Below are 20,859 nucleotides of genomic sequence, written 5' to 3' on the forward strand. Positions count from 1 at the left end.
CAAAGCCACAGAGAAACCCTGTCTGGAACTCCGCCCAAAAGAAATCTACAATTGATAATTAGCCAATTTATATTCTTAATGGAACCCTCCCAAAACAATAAGTAAATGACAAGCAGAAAAACATAATCTAATTCACACCTATCCTGGGTTATTAGTACATCCACAAAGCATATCTATTTATTGCAAGCTAATGACAAATATCTATCTAAAGAGACAAAATGATTGCTTTCTGCCAGGTACAACAGCAAGGCAAAAACCACACATAGAGTTAAGAATGCTGAAGCTTACTGCAAGGACAGTTAAGGCTGTTAAATATCTCTGGCTTACAGAAAGGCAGTATCAGCCAACAGGGTTGTGTAGCCATGCTGACAAGTCCCTCAGACGTAATCCCTCTTGAATTAATGCATGTGAGGATTTCAATCTAAACAAAATGAAGCTTGAAGTTTATTTTACTTCTTTCTGTTTTGTTGGCATTTCTTTGAAGCTGTTCCTGTAAACATTTCCAGTCTCCCATTTTTTTCTCTGCTATAGTGCTACATGCCAAAAGTTCTCACATAAAACAGTACTCAAAGATCTTATAATGATAATACCACCGATGAAAGGAGTTTAAGTGGTACAAATGAATCCCATATAACATAAAACCTTAGTTTATTATGTTAGTATTATTCGGCAATATATTCAGTAGCAGAAGAGAAAACTCCCAGTGTTGGTCCATTCAGGATACATTTTAAAAAAAAAAAAGTCCATAGACCACAGACTTAGTGGCTTTTGGACATCAGAACTGTATTTCTCTTATGTCTGGGAGATGACAAGCTCATAGTTAAGGAATTGACAGATTCATCAACTATGATGATGCTCTTCTTAGAGGGTGTGTACTCACTGTATCCTCTTCTTACACCTTATTCACAAAGGCCCCGAATCCATTTATGAGACTCCACCCAATCACTCCTAATTACCCCAGACCTTAATATCAACATGTAAGGGGTCTCAAGAGATGTATTTTGAGAGTACAAGCTTACAGAACATAGCAGTCTCCAAATGGTATGACTAGTGTAAATGGAGTTCTCAGTTGTTCTAGATAATAAAAAGCCAGAGTCAAATATAGATGGAAATGCTGAGAGATTAGAGAGAAGGAACAAGCCACAGCACACCTTAACTCTTTAGCGTCTCAGCAGACAAGTAAGCAAGATGTCACCACAGACCCTCTAACTAATATATATTTCTGAAGATTTCTATGTGAAGTTCATTGATTAAGAAACCTGTCCAGTTTTCTTCTGTGTTTACATAATAATCAATTAGCAAAGTGAGCACTAAAGCTATGGCACGAAGTCTTGAAAGTACAAATGATGGCCAATTAGTGAGTGCTTTATAGCAGGCATCAATCAAATGAGGAATCATTTTATCTCAATAGGTTTTTATCTGAAGGAAAAATTTTACATAGATACTGAAACTACAAAACCAGAAGCACTTTTGAAAGGACGTAAAAACTAAGCTTATATAATTTAAAACTATTTCATTGGACTTAACAGTAGAAAGTTTAGAACCAATAAGCTTGTTTTCCATAATAACACATTTCAATAAAAAAGACATAGTATTTATTGGAAAGTAGATGAGATAGTGAGCACCGCTGTCTAGTTCCTGATTTTAAATGTTTCTCTGTTTAAAATGATATTAGCTGTGTCACATGCAGCGTTATTATGTTGAGGTACATTCTTTCGGGTGCAATTCCCTCTAGGATTTTAATCATGAAGATTATGGGATATTGTGAAAGGTGGTTTCTACATCTATTCAAATTATTGTGTGATATTTTTGTCTATGATTTATTACATCTAGAAACAGGTATATCAAACCATCCCTGCATCTCTTGGATAAGGCCAATTTGTCCTGATCATGGTGGATGACTTTTGTTTAATATAGTGTGTATGCATTTTACTGAGGATCTTTGAATCTTTACTCAGCAGAGATATTGGCCTGTAGTTTTCTCTTTTTTAGTTGGGAAGTGGGTAGAAAAAGAAATACTGAGGAAGAAGTATGTAGGAGATAACACCAAGGATGTTTGTAAGAAACAGGGAAGCATTTATTAGTTTACTTTAGATATATTGTAGATATGCATGTGACTTTAGATATATTGTAGATATGCATGTGTGTACATACATATATGTTCATATTTAAGTGATGTTATACCTTGTGAAGTGGTGGTACTTCTCCCCAAACAATATGAACTATTGCCATTGTCCTTGGTTGCCTTTCTGATCCTGAAGTTGAGATCCCACACCACTTAGGACTTGAAGGATTTGAACTGAGACTAACTTGAAAGCCTCCTCCTCCTAGAGGACTAGCTCTTATAATATCAGAATGTGCTATGCAAGCTACTGAGAGAAAGTAATCATCAATAACAATAATAACAATAATTTTATCTCAGGGCAACCAGACACCTTGTAATTGTATTTAAGGTCCACTCAATAGAAGGGAATTTAGGCCACAACCTGTAAAGCTGGTCAACTATCTGACTGGAGAGGTCATTATCTTGAGATGAGAATTGACTACTGTTATAGTCTTTAAACAAATACAATTTCTAACTATATTCTAAATATTTGTCTTTATTCCCATAGTTAATTGTAGGTCTTAGTCCTCATCAAGGTTTCTTTTGGCCACAGATAGAGACAATTACATAAATCCACAACTGGTCAAAATGCAGAGAACAAGCAATTTCGGGGTGCCCAACTCTAACCTCAAGAGTTCAGCAATGCAACCACTACACCTAAGACTAGGAGAATGTTATGGAAGAAGAAGCAGAAAGATTCTAAGACCAGAATCCTAGGATGCCTGTTGCTAGATGTGTCCTTAGCATCACAGGAAGAAATCACAATTTGATTACCTAAATGAGAACAGCATAATGACAACAGCAGTTGATATGCCAACAGGGAAATGAGACATTCCACATGGTCCCAACCCTTAATGAATACTATGGTGGCCAATGGCTGCAAAGAGAGGAGAATCAGTTTCCTCAAGGGCTGAGCTCCCACATAGGTTGCCCAATCCCAAATAGTTACCCAAGGACACATATTCCTGCAGACAATCAATGCTAAATACCCCTAGTAGGTTGTGTATTCGTGTGTGTGTGTGTGTGTGTGTGTGTGTGTGTCTGTGTGTGTGTGTGTGTGTGTGTGTCTGTGGTGTTCGACAATAATAATTAAATAAAGAACATGAACTAGCAAGAGAGAAGAAAGAACATTGGAGTAGCTAGGGCAAAGAAATATAGGTAAGATATAGCTATAGTAGTTGTGTATGAAGTCTTCAAAAACTAAAATGAATAAAAATTGAAAAAAGGTACAATCTTTATATTGAAAACATAGTATTTAACTCTTTCCATTTTAAATTTATTTATTTTTATTTGATGTGTGTAATTGTTTGCATGCATATAGGACCACATGCATGCCCAGTGCCTGTGGGAGTCAGTAATCTTGGGTCATAGAAACCATGTGGAGTCTAGAAACCAAACCCATGTGTAAACTCCAGCCCCAAAGAAATAGATGTTGACACAAAAATAGATCCGTAGAAATGGATAATAAGATAAATGAAACTAAATGCCTTCTAGAACAGTTAAGGAAAACATGTACAGTTGATCTTTTACTCACAGTATTGTAATTACTTATATTCTATAAACTTGTTGAAAACATGTGAATTAACAAGTACAGTTTCATTGCTCCATGACAAACAGTGTTGGGTATCTGTGAGATTCTAGTCATACAATGTTATATCAACAAATCATTGCACAATCTTATTTTAAGTGTACTTCTATTTCAGGATACTTTAATTTATATTGCCAATTCATTAACACTGAACTCACAGCCAACAACGCTATGACTCATGTCTAAATGAGGCTTATCTAACACACATTCTCTTAGTAAGGCACATCACAGCTTGTAATGTGCCTGCAAGGTGCTGAATGTGTGCCCGAAAATGATCTAAATAGAATACTGATTGGGGGCTTCCATAATTTTTACTGAGTAGGAAAACTAGCAAGAAAACCTAAAATCAACTGTGTGTGGACACCAATGCTTGTTTCATTTTAATGGGTACAGAATTCAGTGGATCCAGGATTGGTCTCCTCCCCTAGGAGACATGGGGTTTAGCAAGACACTTAAGTCTTTGTCATTTCTGAATATTTTAGAAATTGAGGTGTCTGGTCTAACTTCAGCCAGAAAGCACACCATATCCTCCATGGTCTAAATTTAACTTATCTATTTATTCTTGGGGCCTCTTAACTAAAATTCATATCCTTCTCCTCAAAAAAGGGTTTATCAAATTAAACCACTGAACATAGGGCACTCACACACTTCTATCCATATTTTAAATTATCACAGAGCCATTGCTGCTAAAGATACAGTGACTCATAGCACAGGCAAGGCCTCTGTTCCTTGTGATCATATTTTAATGAGAAACATAAAGCAAACTCATAACTATATACAAATTCTTAGCTTAAATAAAGTAGTCATAATCGCAATGCACAAAATTTTGTGATAATTTAAAGATAACTGTGGATAAGAGAATGGTTTACATTGAACTGTCAGGCATATATATTTTAAGGAAAGAAATAAACAGAGATCTAGATAAAATGAGAGGGTAGAAAGAGGAATGTTTAAAGAGAGAAAATCAGAGGAACACTGAAAGCAAGAGCTGTCGTATAAAAAAAAAAAGTTTCATACTTCTGAGTGGGTTTAGAATGTAATCAAGGTAGCCAGGGGTTTCTGGTTTAGTCACCTAATTTGAGAAGCTCATCACATATTTAAATGTGTTCAGCACATAAATGGAGGTGGAAACAACAGAAATAAGTTCATTGTTCATTGTAAGCTAGCAGAGTTGAATGATATCTATTATTAAAATTAAAATAACAAAATGCTTATGTGAATAATTTCAAACCCAAGATTTCACCAGTTGAGAAGTTATCTGCAGTATAAAAGACAACAATGTGCTGGAAGCAGAAAAGACTCACTTTTCTTGATGAAAGGAGATACATGTGGGAGATAAAGTAGCAGGTGCAAGAGGGAACACAAGAGTATCAAAGACAGATAGCACAGGCCATCCTGTGATCTGAGAGAGGCTCTAACTGTTGGGACCCTTTTGGGGTCTGCTGATCATCTCGTGACTAAGGGTGACCCACTGTGCCCTTGGGGTCTGCTGACTGGTGACTAGGCATTTACTTCCTTGTCCCCTCCTTCCAACTAGGCCTGTATGCAAGAATGCAAACTATCCCCCCATCCCTGTTGCGGGGGTTGAGGGCATGTACCCATGACCTGAGTAAAATTCCACTGTTACTGCTGTTTGGTATATAAGTTTACTCCCCTTGCATTCTCCCCTTGCAAGAATGACCAGCTGTTGTTTTATCTCTTTTCTTTCTTTCTTCTTCTTCTTCTTTTTTTTTTTTTTTTTTTTTTTTTTTTTTTTTTTTTTTTTTTTTTTTTTTTGGTTTTTGAGTCAGGGTTTCTCTATATAGCTTTGGAGCCTATCCTGGCACTCGCTCTGGAGACCAGGCTGGCCTCGAACTCACAGAGATCTGCCTGCCTCTGCCTCCGGAGTGCTGAGATTAAAGGCGTGCACCACCAACCCTCGGCTCTGTCTTATCTTTATTCAGTCCTCAGATTCCCTCGCACGAACCTGTGAGAAGTTTTAGCGCTGGCATTACATCTAACTGCATAGATGCCTTCTAGATATCGCTGATACTGCCACTACAGGAACAAACACATGACTCCTGTCTCTGCTCTCAGTGCAAAGTACGCCTCACTCCACGCCTCAGTGCATGGGAGCCTCTGCTGTCTTCCGATGGCTTGGGCACAGGGTCAGACTTCTCCTGGTCAGGAGAAAATTACTCCTCCATCATGACATCTGGATTTACGACACTTGCTTGGACCCACAGCAACCACTCATGTCCTTAGTCTGTCCCACATCACCTTGAGTTTCCCCTTTGTAGATTCTTTGATGGATTGAAACATGCTGTGGAAACTTTAAAATGGTTCCCCGTCTTCGCTTCTAATTGTTTCCTCTCTTAGTTCTCATTGTACTACAGTTGAAGTAGGAAGGAAGGAAGGAAGGAAGGAAGGAAGGAAGGAAGGAAGGAAGGAAGGAAGGAAGGAAGGAAGGAAGGAAGGAAGGAAGGAAGGAAGGAAGGAAGGCGAGGGAGGAAGAAAGGGAAAAAGGAAGGAGAGGGAGGAAGGATGGGAAGGAGGAAGAAAAGGAGAAAGAGGGGAGGGGGAAGAGGAAAGAAAGGATGGAGGAAAGGAGGAGGAAGAAAGGAGAGAAAGGAAGGAAGGAAGGTAGAAGGGGAGGGAAGGAGGAAGGAGGGCAGGAAGGAGAAGGAGGAAGGAGGAAGGAAGGCAGGAATGAGAGGAAGGGAGGGAGGGAGGGAGGGAGGAAGGAGGGAGGGAGGAGGGAGGGAGGGAGGGAGGGAGGGAGGGAGAAAACATTTATTAACCATCTTGATTAGTAGTGTCATGGTCAGATTTGGGTCCATAATCTGACTGGTCTTAGTTATATTCTAATTCTCTACTTTGGGATACAATAATGCTGCAGATCTCACTGGCAATTTTTTGCATGTGTATGCATGTATGGTGTGTATGTTTATTCGCATGTGTGTTCGTATGTGGATGGGCCCTTGTGTGTGTTGGGGTGTGTTTACCTGTAGAGGATAGAAGTGTATGTCACTGTACATTCCAACATTCTTTTCTACTTTGTTTACTGAGGCAGAGTCTCTTGCTAATCAGGAATTTAGGGTTTTTGGATAGTCCAGAGATCCAGTATTGCTGTTAGCTAATCTCTCCTCCAGGAGTGCTGGGATCATAGGTGGCCTCCACACCTGCCTAGCTTTTATGTGGGTTCTGGGGATCAGAGCTCTGATTATCAGGCAGGTGCTTTATTCAATAAGACACAAATATTGACAACTATTTTGAGTGAAGTTAAAAGGTCCTAAGAATGTTTAGAATTTTATGTTTGATATAAATAAGGTTTGTAATCATAATAAAAGCAAAAACTATTTTCTCCCACGTAACATAAAAGAGACTCTAGAGGGGAAATAAAGGTTCAATGATTTAATGGACCCTCCAAGAAGTCTTACAATAGAAGCCCGTGCATATGCTTAAAAATAAAATAAAAAGGCTTCAAAAGCTATTGTCAACACTTTAAACATTCTAATCCAAATAGCACAGTTAATGTAAACTCACTTTAATCTTCTTGCAAATGTCTGCAACAAGTGAAAAGGAAAAAAAGAAAAACTTCTCTGCTTGATCTTACATTTTATAGGCTACCCTCTGCTTCTCCACTGATTAAAAGGCTGATTCTCTGCTTCTATGATGACTTAATGAGGAGTCCCATAAATGCTACAGTCATTTATAAAGCATATGCCCCATGAAGTTCCCCGAAAAGACTTTTTACCTCAAAGGCCTGAAAGGTCAATCCAACATGGTAGCCCTCGGACACCATTATTTTCCACACACACTCTTTCATTGGCCGATAGTCATCTGGGTAATTGGGAGATTGAATCTGTCCTTCATTTTTTCGTATCTCACCTCCACAGATAGCTGTCGAGAGTAAAAACAAACAAGGAAATAAGCCCCGGCATGACGTTTCCTTTCACTTTTCTTCAAAGGCAGCCTTCCAGGTCAGTTCCTATGAGAAAGCAAAGAGCATGTCATAAAGAAAAAGCAAAGCTGGACAGCTGGAGTGTTGTCCAGATTAGAGGTAAACACAGTCACTTGACTGTACTTAAGAGAGGATGACCAGACAAGGAGTCGAGAAGTGATGTCCTAATTAGAACTAAAATCGACTGTTTTTGTTTTCAGTTGTAGGATCATTATAAATGTGTTGTCTGAGTTGGCTAGATTCCCTGAGATACTTGCTTGCGTTTTCAAGCACAAGTAAAACAGCTGATTAGCAAAGAAACTTTACTATAGGCAGAACCCCAAGGGCCTCTGACAACAGCAGGTGTGCCTTGTATGCAGCATCCATACTTCTGCCCAATAACCCTCTCTCCTCCCCAGCCAGGAGGTGAATCTTTGAAACAAAGTCCTTCGGTTGACTTAATATTTTAAGGGAAGTGGGGACCTCCTGCCTTGGAAACTACTTGATCTCCTGTACTGGGAAGGGGCTTATCCACCCACAAGCTGCCCAGAAAGGCTATTTTATGGCCAGGAAGCACGATGCAGGCTCATTGTCTTCAAGAAATCTAGAACAAAGCGTGTAATAAATTCTTCCTCACTTGCTGACTCTCCCATTTAAACAAAGCATGCTTTACAACTGTGTACAATCACTCTCTGTGCAATTTCCTAGAATGGAGTGTTTCACAAGGGCCAAACAGATTTTTAAAAAATCAGTACAAAGAAAAATACTAATTTTTCTCAACATTTCATAGCTTCATAAGCAAACTTCACAATCCCTGCTTATTTTGTCTTGCCTGTTTCACAACTGCTATCACCTACACTAGAAAACCTGTTGTTCCTGCCTTTTAAATGTATGGAGTTACTTTTATTAAAATCATCCTGTGAACATTAACATATTGGTTCAGAAGATTATGTAATGGCAATATTAGCTTTCCATATTGTTTCCATGAAACCAACGGAAACAGCATTTCTGTTGAGAGGCTGGGGAGTGAAATGAACTCTTAAATTTTATGTGACTTGCCTTCATAGACAGCTGCAAACCCTTTTCCTACCCAGTTACTGCTGCTACGGAACTCAATCCACATTCTGCTGTCTGTAGACGTAAGTACTCCAGCCACTTTGTCCCCACAGAATCTACCTAAAAGAAATAAAAGGGTAAAGAGAAGCTCCTAAATATGAATATGTACTATGCTCTATTTGTGCTCCACATGTATGTATATAAATATACATATATATGTATATATATATATATATATATATATATATATATATATATATGCATTTGGCTCATATTTCCAGCAATTAGAGCCACAATTTGACCTAATGAAGTTGAAGAAATAAAGCAGTATCTTCAGATCCACTTGAAAACCTTCAATCAACTAACACCAGTATTGTTATCACATAAAGAATTAAGAGTTAAGCCCCAAAATTCATACAAGATCACTTGATGCAATGAGGCAGTGCCATGACTCTACGGGAAACAGAAAAAGTCACAAGTTGTCCTGAGAATTCAAGCAATTATCAACCTGATCATTCCTACAAGGGTACAATTTGCTCCATACACAAAGAAGTTTTTCCCCTCATCCACATAATGATAATATCTCAGAACACACAGTGTAAGTTGCCTCTGGTGTCTTACATTAACATATGTTCCATCTCAGATAAAGGTATGGTAGTCCATGGTATTATAAGCAGAAAAGCATTATCAAATTTATTCTGAATGCTGATCATATTCTATATGCATATGCATGAGTTATTAAGAGAAAATGGATAAAATAACAGAATTAGCTCTTCCTTTCCACACAATCCTTCCACAAATTCATTGCTCACTTGTTGTTACCTGTAACTTTGAGATTGCATGTGAAATAAATTTTTAACATGTGTATATTAAAACTCTATCATTATACTATATATGTATATATTATAATCTGTAATCACATTAAATATATTATAGCTCTATAACCATACTATACTGCACTCCATTCTGATTATTTTTATTGTTAAATTAGCATACAACTATTAAATATCATCATGGAAATTTTGAATAAATAGTGTTTAGTAGGTTTTCCTTCTGTCTCATCTTTTCGGAACCTCCCTGCTACCCTTGATCTTCCTGTATAAGCACACTCCCATCTGAGATGGAGCATATGTTAATGTAAGATACCAGGGATATCTTACACTGTGTGTTCTAAGATATTATCATTACTTTGATGAGGGGAACAGTTTCTTTGTGTATGGCGCAAATTGTACCCTTGTAGGAGTGATCAGATTGGTAATTGCTCTTTCTCATAATCTCTGTGTCATTTGTTCCAAATCCTGTCCTCCTCAATTACCTACTTTTACCTCCTATTGGCCTCTTTTCTGGTTTCTTAGGCTTTATTCATATTTATAGCCACAATGTGTAAATATATATAGTAGGCTGGATAAACATATGAGAGAGAACAGAAACTCTCAGCATTACTATGCATGTTTATGTAGTTTTGAAAATAATCATATATATAAATTTAAATTTAAAAACTCATAGATGATTTGAATAAAGTAAATTCATAGTAAAAACTAATCTGTAAAGAAATAACTTCCAAAACTGCCCATGAAATTAAAAGGACGAGGCAAAGGACAGTGCTATATTAGCTGTCATACACATGTGAAATGTCAACAAATCTGTCTAAATGCATCCTCCAACTTGAGTTTCCACAAATGCATCCTGGCAATCTGACTTTCTACTGTTCTAACTCCTGGTTAGTTCCTGGTGAGTTCAGTGCTATCAATCTGAGCCACTCCATTCTGAGTTAAGCCTTTCAAGGAATATTATGGAGAGATTTTGGCAGGCTCTCCATGTCTCACTGAGATAGTCTGGTGGAACACTCTGCACTGAGCCAGTGACACAGGGGGTGCCATCACATGAAGTGCTTTTCAGAATGGAGATTCAGATCCCATTCTCCAATGTGAAGCCACTTATGTGCTTTCTGGGATTTCAATGATACATGCAATCATTATTTCATCTGGGTTGAGAAACTAGATATAGAAAACAGATGTTCTCCTCAACTTAAAGCATCACATCAGTTCAATTCTTTTTGGTTCTTCTTTTGAAATATTTCCACAGACTTACTCAGGCTGCTTCCATTGTAAGTAAAACAATGTCCATTCAGAAGGTTTTGGATGTTAAGAAAAAAGATCAGTCCTGCATTGATGCTCAACTAAGCAATGCTAAGACTAACAGTGAAGGAACGGCCTCAATCTTAGAAAGGAAGGAGAGGAAGGCTGAGGAGCTGCTGGCCTGTGGTGGGGCCCACAGCACCTCTCACCTCTTAGTAGAAGTTCAGTGGTGGGAGAAGACATTCGTGCACACCAATCCGAGGTGCAGTTTCAGACTCAGATTCCAAAGGCCTCTTGTTAATCTCAGAAAGATTCTCCAAGAAACAAGACTGAGATATCAATAGTTGGAGCACATTTTTCTGTCATAGTAAGTCATCTAACTAACATGTACCTGATGATTCACTCTGCTTCATTAGGAAAGAGACCACACACACACAAACACACCACATCCATATGCAATCTATCAAAACTTTTATCCTTAAATTTCAAATGCAGAAATAAATGCTGTGTTGAATCATAAGAAGCATAATCTTTGGGAAGCCATGCTCAATCATTGTGTTCAGATCCAATAATCTATCCCATATTTAACTTACTGCAAACCAGTGACTCAATCTATTCATCCATTTGTCCTTGAGCAGTTTTTGATATGATTGAAAAAATAGTTAAAAGTATAAGCAAGTTCATTCATATGGATTCCAACTCCCAGATAACTCTTACAAACACCATCTGCCTCTACTCTGGATAAAATTTATATGCAGCCACAGAGGAGATGAGTCATCTCTTACCAAGGAGAGGTGACTTCCTCCAGTAACCATCTCTGACTTCAATGTAGTCATACCAGCACAAACTACTCTTGTATAGGTCCATTGTGGTAAAATTTAAGACAATCTGCAAAACACAGAGAGTAAAGGTGACTTTTAGTACACAGCTATTTGATTTCAGGAGATGCAAGGCAATGAAAATAGACTCCTTTTTTTCTGTATTCACAACACATTGTCAATTTAATTAAAAACTTGTAAATACATTTTCTTATTATTAGTAGTATGGTTTGCATGTGCTTGTGTGTCAAGTGTATGAGTGTAAGTGTGTGGGTTTTACATATGGACAGCAAGTGTGTATAAGTCTGTATAAGTGTGTATAAGAGGGAAACCTCAAGTGTCAGTCTTCAAGCATCTTCCACCTTTTGTTGGAGGAAAGGTTTCTGATTGGCCTGGAACTTTGCCAAGTTAGTTAGGCTGGCCAAAGCATATAGGGTGGCCTCTGCCTCTCACCACACCTCTGCTGGGATTGCTGGTGTGATGACTTTGTCTGACAGTGCACTCTGCTTTGTGGTCTATAGGTCTGAACTCAAGTGACCACTTTAATAAGCAAGCCACCTCCCAACCGCATTCCTATCAATATGAAATAATAGCAACAGCAACTTAATGTTAATCTCCGGGAATAGTAAGCATCTTAACAATTAACCCGAAACCCACGTCAATTTGAGGAGTCCTAAAACAAATAGAAACATTTGTTTGAAAAGCTTATTTTGGATTTTTCCTAAGATAAATGATTTGAACCATGAATAATTTCAATTTTTTCCACGAATGACTTCTTTTTAATAATTTATTTCAAAGACAACCATCAAGACAACTATAATTACGTTAAAAATAAACAGCATGTGTTATATTCCCAGAACATAATATCTTTGTGTGTGTTGAAATGTTTAAATACAACCCTAACATTCAGATGTATTCCTCTGAGTGTAATTAAAGGCAGATGGCACTGCAGTTCTCCAGATTCAAGAACATACATGCAAAGGCTTCTGAGCTGGACAGCCTTGTGCAGGGCCCTTTATTCTTCTCTTTGTTTGGAACAATGCTGTTCTTTAGAAGGATAATTCAAGAATAGTTCTTGGGAAGATGACTTTTTTCTTATGGCTTCACAAGAGACTTCACTTTTCAAATCATTACTTATTTATTTTTACTTAATTACATGAAAGGTAGAACGGAATTAACAGGAGACATGTTCTTCTAGGATATCAAATTCATTTGGAAATCATTTTATATACTCAAAAGCTCATTTTAACCCTCGTGGACTTTAAATATATCTAATTGGTTTAAGGGTCATAATAATTTTGTTCTTTAGAAACTGAAATGGATGTTAGCCAAAAGCAATAAATTATAAATATTTGAAATGCCTTAGTATAAAACTACTGTCTGTAACAATATTCAAAGGACCTTTTAGTGATAGTGGAAAAGTTGCATGCAAGAAGATGGGGGAAGAGGAGGAATAGAAGGGAGAGAGAGAGAGAGAGAGAGAGAGAGAGAGAGAGAGAGAGAGAGAGATTGATTAACCTTCCTGCATCCATACTTCAGAGCAGCCTGCCAACTCTGATGAAAATGCATATGCCTCTCTTTTCTTATTACTATTAATATTAACATTTTAGATTTCTGTTGTATTCTGATGAGAGAGAAAGGGAAAGGTGTGGATTTTGATGGGTGGGGAAGTGGGTAGGGTTGGAGAGCTTGCGGGAGGGAAAACTTACAACAGTAAATTGTATTTAAAAATCTACTTTCAGTAAAAAAAATAAATATTAGAAATGTTCAATGGCAATAATCACCTGGGAGATGCAAATTAAAACCACAGTGTGTTACTACTTCACACCTATTAGAATACTATTTGAAAAAGACAGAGAGATAAAAAGAACAGGTATGAATGTGGCAAAAAGGAATCTTTGTATACTGATGGGAATGTAAATTGCTACAAACATTATGGGAAGTAATGACACTTTCCAAAGTAATTGAAATTTGAATGGATAGTATCCAAAAACCTTACTTCGGTATATGCAAAGGCAATAAAAGCCACTAATTTAGATGAAGAGAAATAAAGAAAAGAAAGGAAGAAGTTTGCTCACTACACAACAGGGATAGCACAGTGCATAAAGGACTTGCCACAAAAACGTGAGTACTGGAGCTTGGGCCCCTGTTCCTATTAAATGCCAAGTAGTTATGGCAGTCCAGCTGTCACACTATGATTCCTGGGATACAAAGACATAGAACGTTTTACCCAAGCTGACTAGTGAGATGACCTAACTGGTAATCTAGAGAACAATGGAGGAAGACACCCAACATTAACCTTTGGCTTCCACATTCCTGTGCACATATACACATACCTGTTCTCATGTACATGTGAACACACATGCACACACCCATTCCATCACACACACATCCAAAAAAAAAAAAAACACACACAGCACTGCATATAGTAAAACCCATCCTGAGCTCAGACCTTTACTGTATGAAGAATCAAGGTCCCTCTAAATAAACCCCATTTTTTATCTAGGGACCATAATGATCACTGGGGAGATTTTACTGCAAAGTTTGTTTCAATTGTCTATGTAGCTCCTTGTGTTATTTTTCTTTATTAAACAATAAATAATGGGGGAGTAGAAACATGTTTTAAAGCTGTAATCAGTTTTCTGGTGTAATTGGTTTTTATAAACCTGCCCCTTGGATTTTAACCTTCCCAGTTTGCACTTCACCTCATTCAGTTTGCTTTTCCTTTAATCCGTTTTATTATCCCAAATATTTTTAAAAATATATTGTTTTAATTTCCCCAAATGTGCAACAGCAAAGTCCTGATCATTCTTTTCTTTCTCTCTGTTGCCTTCCGTATTTCATTATAAAAGGTCTCATTTCTGAATTATTTATAGCAACTTCCCAAAATATTTCCTCCACCCACACAAATTTAGACTAAACTTGAGATACAAATGGAAACTAATTTCTGGATTTTTCACCTTAATTTGTGTTTCTTTTGTGCCTACTAAGAAAATGAGAGCCTACCAATAATTTCATTCTGTATTTATACTCTCGACAGCAGCCAACATGCCTTCAATTCGGATGGATCATGAGACAACTCCTGCGAGCAGAGGCAACAGAAGTAGAAGGAAGCCACAAAGGAGATAATGTAGGTTTCTGTGTGTGGCCTCTCTTAAATTTAATAGGAAATTTTATAATCATGTGCAAATAGTTTCAATTCCCTCCTAGATGAGGAAAACAAATCAGCTAAATTGGAAATACATTTGTCATTAACTTTCACTCCAAACTAATAATAATATGCCTGGTCTGCTAACAAACAGTTAATATGTGAAATCTTAGGACGCCCTGCCCACCACCCCCACACACACACATACGCAGAGCTGGACAGGGGATAATTCCCAACAGAAGAGTTTCCTATCTTGATTTTAATCTTCTAGTTTAAGTGCCAAGCACCGTGGAGGAACAAAACCGGTCTGACTCTAATTTGAAACACAGAATCCTTTAGAAGTAGAAAATGCAATAAAGATAGGTTTTCTAAAATCAAATCTTAGGGCTGTGACTATAGAAGTAAAATCCGGGCCTTTGACTAATGCTGCTAGAAGAATCCATGGTTGAATTACAAATCAAAAGCACTTTGTAACTAGTGGTTTGTTTCGCATTATGCTAGTTTATGTAAACATATTGCATCTTTCAAAGAATGATAAATGAGTGCTGAATTAGAATAGCTATTTCACTCCTGATGGTAATAAGCATCAATTTGAAATTAATCACAGCTCTGTCGGAACACGGGATGGAGGGAGAAAACCAGAGGAAGTTCTCAGGTTTCTGGGTCTGTGAGGAGTTTCAGTTGCAAAGTTAACGCAATACACTTGCAGCTGAGTTTGCTCACTGAAGACTCTGTTTGACAGTGCTATGGAGTGAAGTCTTGAAGAAAGGCAGATGAGCTGTTCTAGGGTCTGGGTATCTGCAAGTCTCTAGAGCAAGAATGAATGAATTCAGCACACTCAAGACAACACTGACCACTTATACAAATTCTGTAACACTGTTAAAAAGCCAATTACAATAGCATTTATACCTTTGAGAGATAAGGCGAGGGAACCTAGCCCATTTGACTGATGTTATTAAATAGCTTTTGGAAGAAAGATATTAGAATTGAAAGCAATGGGATAAAATAGATTACTGGACTCTGGCCAGAGAAAGCCAAGGGAAATCTAATGCACTGTGCTTGTTGACTACAAGATTTTTCTTAGCAATAGAATTCAGAAATCACAGATCAAGTCAATAAACTATATTCTATAGGCAATTTCTTTCTGGTGGTTATTTTCATAAATAAATAAACAATTGCCACCATTCTCTACAGTATTATCTATGTCACCTTGGGCACTGTATTGTCAGAAGTGAAAAGTAAAACTATCTACTGCATATCCTTTGTAATTACAGAAACTGTTGGCCATTAAGATTAAATTCACAACAACACTCACTTGATACTACAGGGGAAAATATTCTATATTCTCCTGAAATTAGAAGCTATTCTTCATAGTATGTCAAGAAACCTGGGTTCAAGTTCAAGGCCTTGATTCTCAGATTTTCAGTTTTCATAAAGTTTCAGGAATTGAATAAAGCTTTTGAGTAGGATGTCATCATATCAAATTTGCATTACCATAATTAAATTGCAAAGTTTTAATTGGATGTTGTCAAGAAAAAAGTGACTAGGCAACCCTAAAGCACTGTGAAATATTCATGTGTGTATCATCATCACAGTGAATATCCAAGCATCCATCATAGCATAAGCTTTGAAAACAAGAGTAGAATCAAACACAACTGTTCTAAATAAATACCAATGAAATTATTCTTAATGATATACTGCTATACTCATAGATTGGTGGATTGTTGACTTTGCCTAGTTGTTATCAGAGAGGCTTCCTCCATCAATAGATGGGAGAGGATGCAAAGACAGTCCTGAGAAACAGTCGAAACTGGAGGTCTCCATCATGTCCCTCCCCTTGGATATCTGGGAAAGTCAATGAAGAAGATGGGAAAGATTGTAGCAGTCAGAGAAGATGGACAACATGGCTCATCAAAGTAAATAAACAGGGTACATACAGGTTCACAGAGAATGAAGTAGCAAGCACAAGACATGCAGGGGGCGACTATACCTTGTCTTTTGTGTATAGGCTGCTAATTTGGTGTGTTTGTGAGACTCCTAACTGTAGGAATTGTGTCTTTGACTCTTTTGCCTGTTCCTAGGACTCTTTTCCTTTTGTTGGTTTGTCTTGTCCAGCCTTAGTGTCTTAGTGTGCATGCTTCTTTTGTCTAGTCTTATTGCATTTGTGTGTGAGTGAATGTGTGTTTCTGAGAGAGAGAGAGAGAGAGAGAGAGAGAGAGAGAGAGATGTTTGATTGTTGTCTCTTGGAGTTCTATTTATTTCTGCAGGGAGATGGAGGGGAACTGGACCCAGGGGAGAGGGGAATTGGCAGGAGCTGGAAGGATGGTGGAATGGGAAATTAAGGTTGAGATATATTGTATGAGACAAAAATCCATTTTCAATAAAAAGAAACGAAGTATAAATAAAGAAAAGTATCAGTTCATTTGTCATAAGCCAACTATACTGAGACATTTTAAAAAAGCATTAATTATGAAGTTTCATAAAAACCCAACCAATTACAGTGAGGGATATAAAAAAAAACTAAAAATGGATGAGAGACCCCGGGATCTTCATTGATGTTTCTGCCATAAAGTTTAGGTGACCCCAGTTAATCAAACATCCCTTAAAGGCCAATTACATGGCAGATGGGGGAAAAGAGTAGGGATTGGGTTACTGACAACAAATATTCTTCTTAAAACTCTATAATAGTATTTGGATTTCAAATTTTTGATTTCACGTTGCCTGGTATTAACAATGTGGTTTTACATGCCTCTTTCACCCCAACTCCACTTCTTTACCTAATTGACAACTTCTACATACTGTGGAATTTCAAAAAAATGCTGCCTTTCCTTCAAGCTTTCACAGGGAAAAGCAATATTCTTTGTTTCCTAGTTGATGCAGTAGATTCAGAATTGGGTGCCCTTTGGCTTTTACTTTGACGTTTCTCCAGTACTTCCTGTGATCTGTGGCCACATACATTTTGAGTAGCCTGGCTACCATCAGTTCATGAGCATCAGAGGATCAAGATCTCTGATGCCCTTGCTGGCTTATGCTTATGCCTAACCAAAGACATATTGGCTATTAGTAACTTTTGTCCCTGAAAAAGATGCCCTGTGTTATCGTCCATCCTCAGGACATACACAGGTCTCCCTAGATTCCTCTTGCTCCCTCCCATTCCTTGAAACTTTCCATATCCCTAGTCTTTATGAAAACCTGGCATTGATTTAGTCACTTTCAGACCTCCCATGAGATTGAGTGCTGCCGTACACCCACCATAAGTTGCATTTACTTCCCTGTGTTGTTTTTCAAATTTTATCAATGATATTACTGGGTTACAAGATTGCAAAGTTATTGACAGCAAGCTTTATTTTACATATCACAATATACAATTTGAATAGAATCAGAAATGGATGTATATACACACACTAACTTTACAGAATACCGTTGGCAATGTAAATGCTAGATTGTGAATTGTCATTATGTATAAAGCATTGATGAATCGTTAAAAATAAATGTTTACAAAAAAGGGGAACACTTGAATGACAGCTTTTAAATGAGTTATGCGGAAAAAGGGGAGACTATTCTAACTCCATTTGAGACATAAGCAATCTGCCCTTGTCCAAAGGTCAATCAATTGTAAGTGATGGACAGATCAATACAGCCTTCTGCCTGGTCACCACAGCTAAATTCTGAACTGTGCATGCTTAACTGTTAAAACACCAAGAATCACCTTAGGCCATATGGGAGTCTCTTTACATGAGGAGACTGGATCCTTAAAACACATAGTTGTGAACTGATGGCCTTTGGATTTGACTGTGGGAAAATGCACATGAAATAATAAAATACAACTTGCCTGCAAATTCTCTTTCATTGTTCTCCCCCTCTGTCCCTCCCTGAACTCTGTATTTTTGATCCCTCATGCTCCCATCCTCCATCCCCTCTCAGAAATCCAGAAAGATGACCTCAGCTAAGACTCCTAGCAATAGTGGAGAGGGTATCTGAATGGGCCTTCCCTTTAATCAGATTAGTGACTACACTAATTGTCATCATAGAACCTACATCCAGTAACTGATGGAAGCAGATGCAGTGACCTACAGCTGAGCACTGGGCAGAGCTCCTGGAGTTCAGTTGAAGAGAGGGAAGAGAGGTCATATGAACAAGAGGGGGTCATGATCATGATGGACAAACCCACAGAGACAGCTGATCTGAGCTAGTGGGAGCTCATGGACTATGGTACTGACAGCTGCAGAACCTGCATGGGACTGAACTAGACCCTCTGGATGTGAGTGACAGTTATGTGGATAAATCTGTTGGTATGAGGACCCTGACAGTGGCACCAGAACATATCCCTGGGGCACAAACTGGCTTTTTGAAACCCACTCTCTTGCTCAGCCTTGATACAATGGGAAGGGGATTGCTCCTGTCACAACTTGATGTGCCAGAATTTGTTGACTCCTCAAGGAAGGCCTTACCCTCTCTGAGTAGTGAAAGGGGAGTGGAATGGGGTGAAGGCGAGGGGGGGGGAAGAAGGACAAGAAGGGGGAACTAGGATTGGTATGTAAAATGACAAATAATTCTTTAAATAAAAAAAGAACATCAGATGTGGAATAAATTAAACTTTCTTACACGAAAAAATACAACTTGCCATCAAACCCACTTTAAGTATATAATCCTATAATATTATTTTCACATTCTTTCATAATTATGACCTTATTTTAAAATAAATATTTTCCCATTTAAAAATAATGTAAGTGTGATGTAGAAAATAAAAAAGAACAAAATAAAATCTATTTATGAGCTCCTCATGTAAAAATACCCATCATTTTGACAGATATCTATCTATAATTTTGTCTCTGGCGCATGTGATTTAAAAGTTAAACCATTTAGGTATATGATGCTCAATTTGGAATTTCATTTTCTCATTGGATTATAAATGTTTTTTGAAAACTCATGTTTTCTTGTTTTATTCCATTTTGGTTTTTCGAGACAGGGTTACTCTGTGTAGCTTTGGAGCCTATCCTGGCACTCGCTCTGGAGACCAGGCTGGCCTCGAACACACAGAGATCTGCCTGCCTCTGCCTCCGGAGCGCTGGGATTAAAGACGTGTGCCACCAATGCTCAGCTCATTTCCACAGTTTTGCTATCACAATGCATAGAGATTAAAGTCCCAAGACAGTTGTTACTGATAATAGAGGCATTGCATCTTTTAGAATGTAGTACAATTTGCCAAAGGTCCCCATAGACATTACTTCAGTTTTCTTCTTCCTAGAATTTGAAACCTGTCAATCAGTTGATAACATCATTCTCTTCTATCTGTGATGGGTTGAGAGGTGATGTGTAAGATGCCACTGTGGGTTCAAAGAGCATCTTCTTTATAGAGTGACAGCCAATGACTTCTTGTGGTAGTGCACAGAGAGCTGTACTTGGAACTCAGAAGGGTTTCTCCTGCTTTTGTTCACCTTGACTGAGGAGTTTAAACATATTTTGTGTCTGAATAACAATAGCATTCTCTTGAGCTTCTGGGCTGTAAGTGTCCACTTTAATTTGTATTTGTATTTTAAAGCTTGTGCAAATATATATTTTCCCTTTTTAAAAATTTTCTAATTCAAGTGTTTGGTACTTTTCATTTAATTTAAAAATTATATTTTCTTCATTAGAATGATATATGATACTATATAAAGTCCTTTTATGTATTCTTATGAATTATTTCAGGATTATTGAAAAATGTAAATTTATGTAAGCGTGTTTTTTATAATCTCTATGCACCATATGTAGCCAATGCCATGAGGTATAACTTTGAACTTTTTGTGAGTGCATTGATACCAGGGGCTCATTTTTCAATGCCACACACTCTAGATTCCCGAAGCTTCCTCATGTTTGTCTACTAGATTCACATGAAATTTACTTCAGCATCAGTAACACTTTGCCAGTGTTGCCTTGTCTATTACCACATTTCACATTTTAACTAAACTTTAGGAAAAACACTTGGTCCAGTTTGCAAACAAAAATCTATTGGAAAACTTGTTTGGAATTATATTACAATTTTACATGAATCTGGAGAAAACTGTACATTTGAAATCCTTCAGTGATTCATCCTGAAAATTACTCTATCCTCCTATTTATTTGAGTTGCATAGCAAGATCTTCTGTTTCTAAATTTAATTACA

General features: G+C 37.6%; 1 protein-coding gene across 1 annotated transcript in view; it reads right to left on the reverse strand.

Annotated features, from left to right (window-relative positions):
- Tll1 (tolloid like 1) overlaps positions 1-20,859 on the reverse strand; it is a 179,845-nt gene that overhangs the window by 33,581 nt on the left and 125,405 nt on the right. The window contains exons 10-12 of the mRNA XM_027394106.2: positions 11,534-11,636; positions 8,674-8,790; positions 7,429-7,574 (exon numbers count right to left, since the gene is read on the reverse strand). Of these exons, the coding sequence (XP_027249907.2) occupies positions 7,429-7,574; positions 8,674-8,790; positions 11,534-11,636 (366 nt within the window). The remainder of the gene's footprint in view (positions 1-7,428; positions 7,575-8,673; positions 8,791-11,533; positions 11,637-20,859) is intronic.

Source organism: Cricetulus griseus (assembly GCF_003668045.3).
Source record: "Cricetulus griseus strain 17A/GY chromosome 1 unlocalized genomic scaffold, alternate assembly CriGri-PICRH-1.0 chr1_0, whole genome shotgun sequence".
Classification (NCBI taxonomy): Eukaryota; Metazoa; Chordata; class Mammalia; order Rodentia; family Cricetidae; genus Cricetulus; species Cricetulus griseus.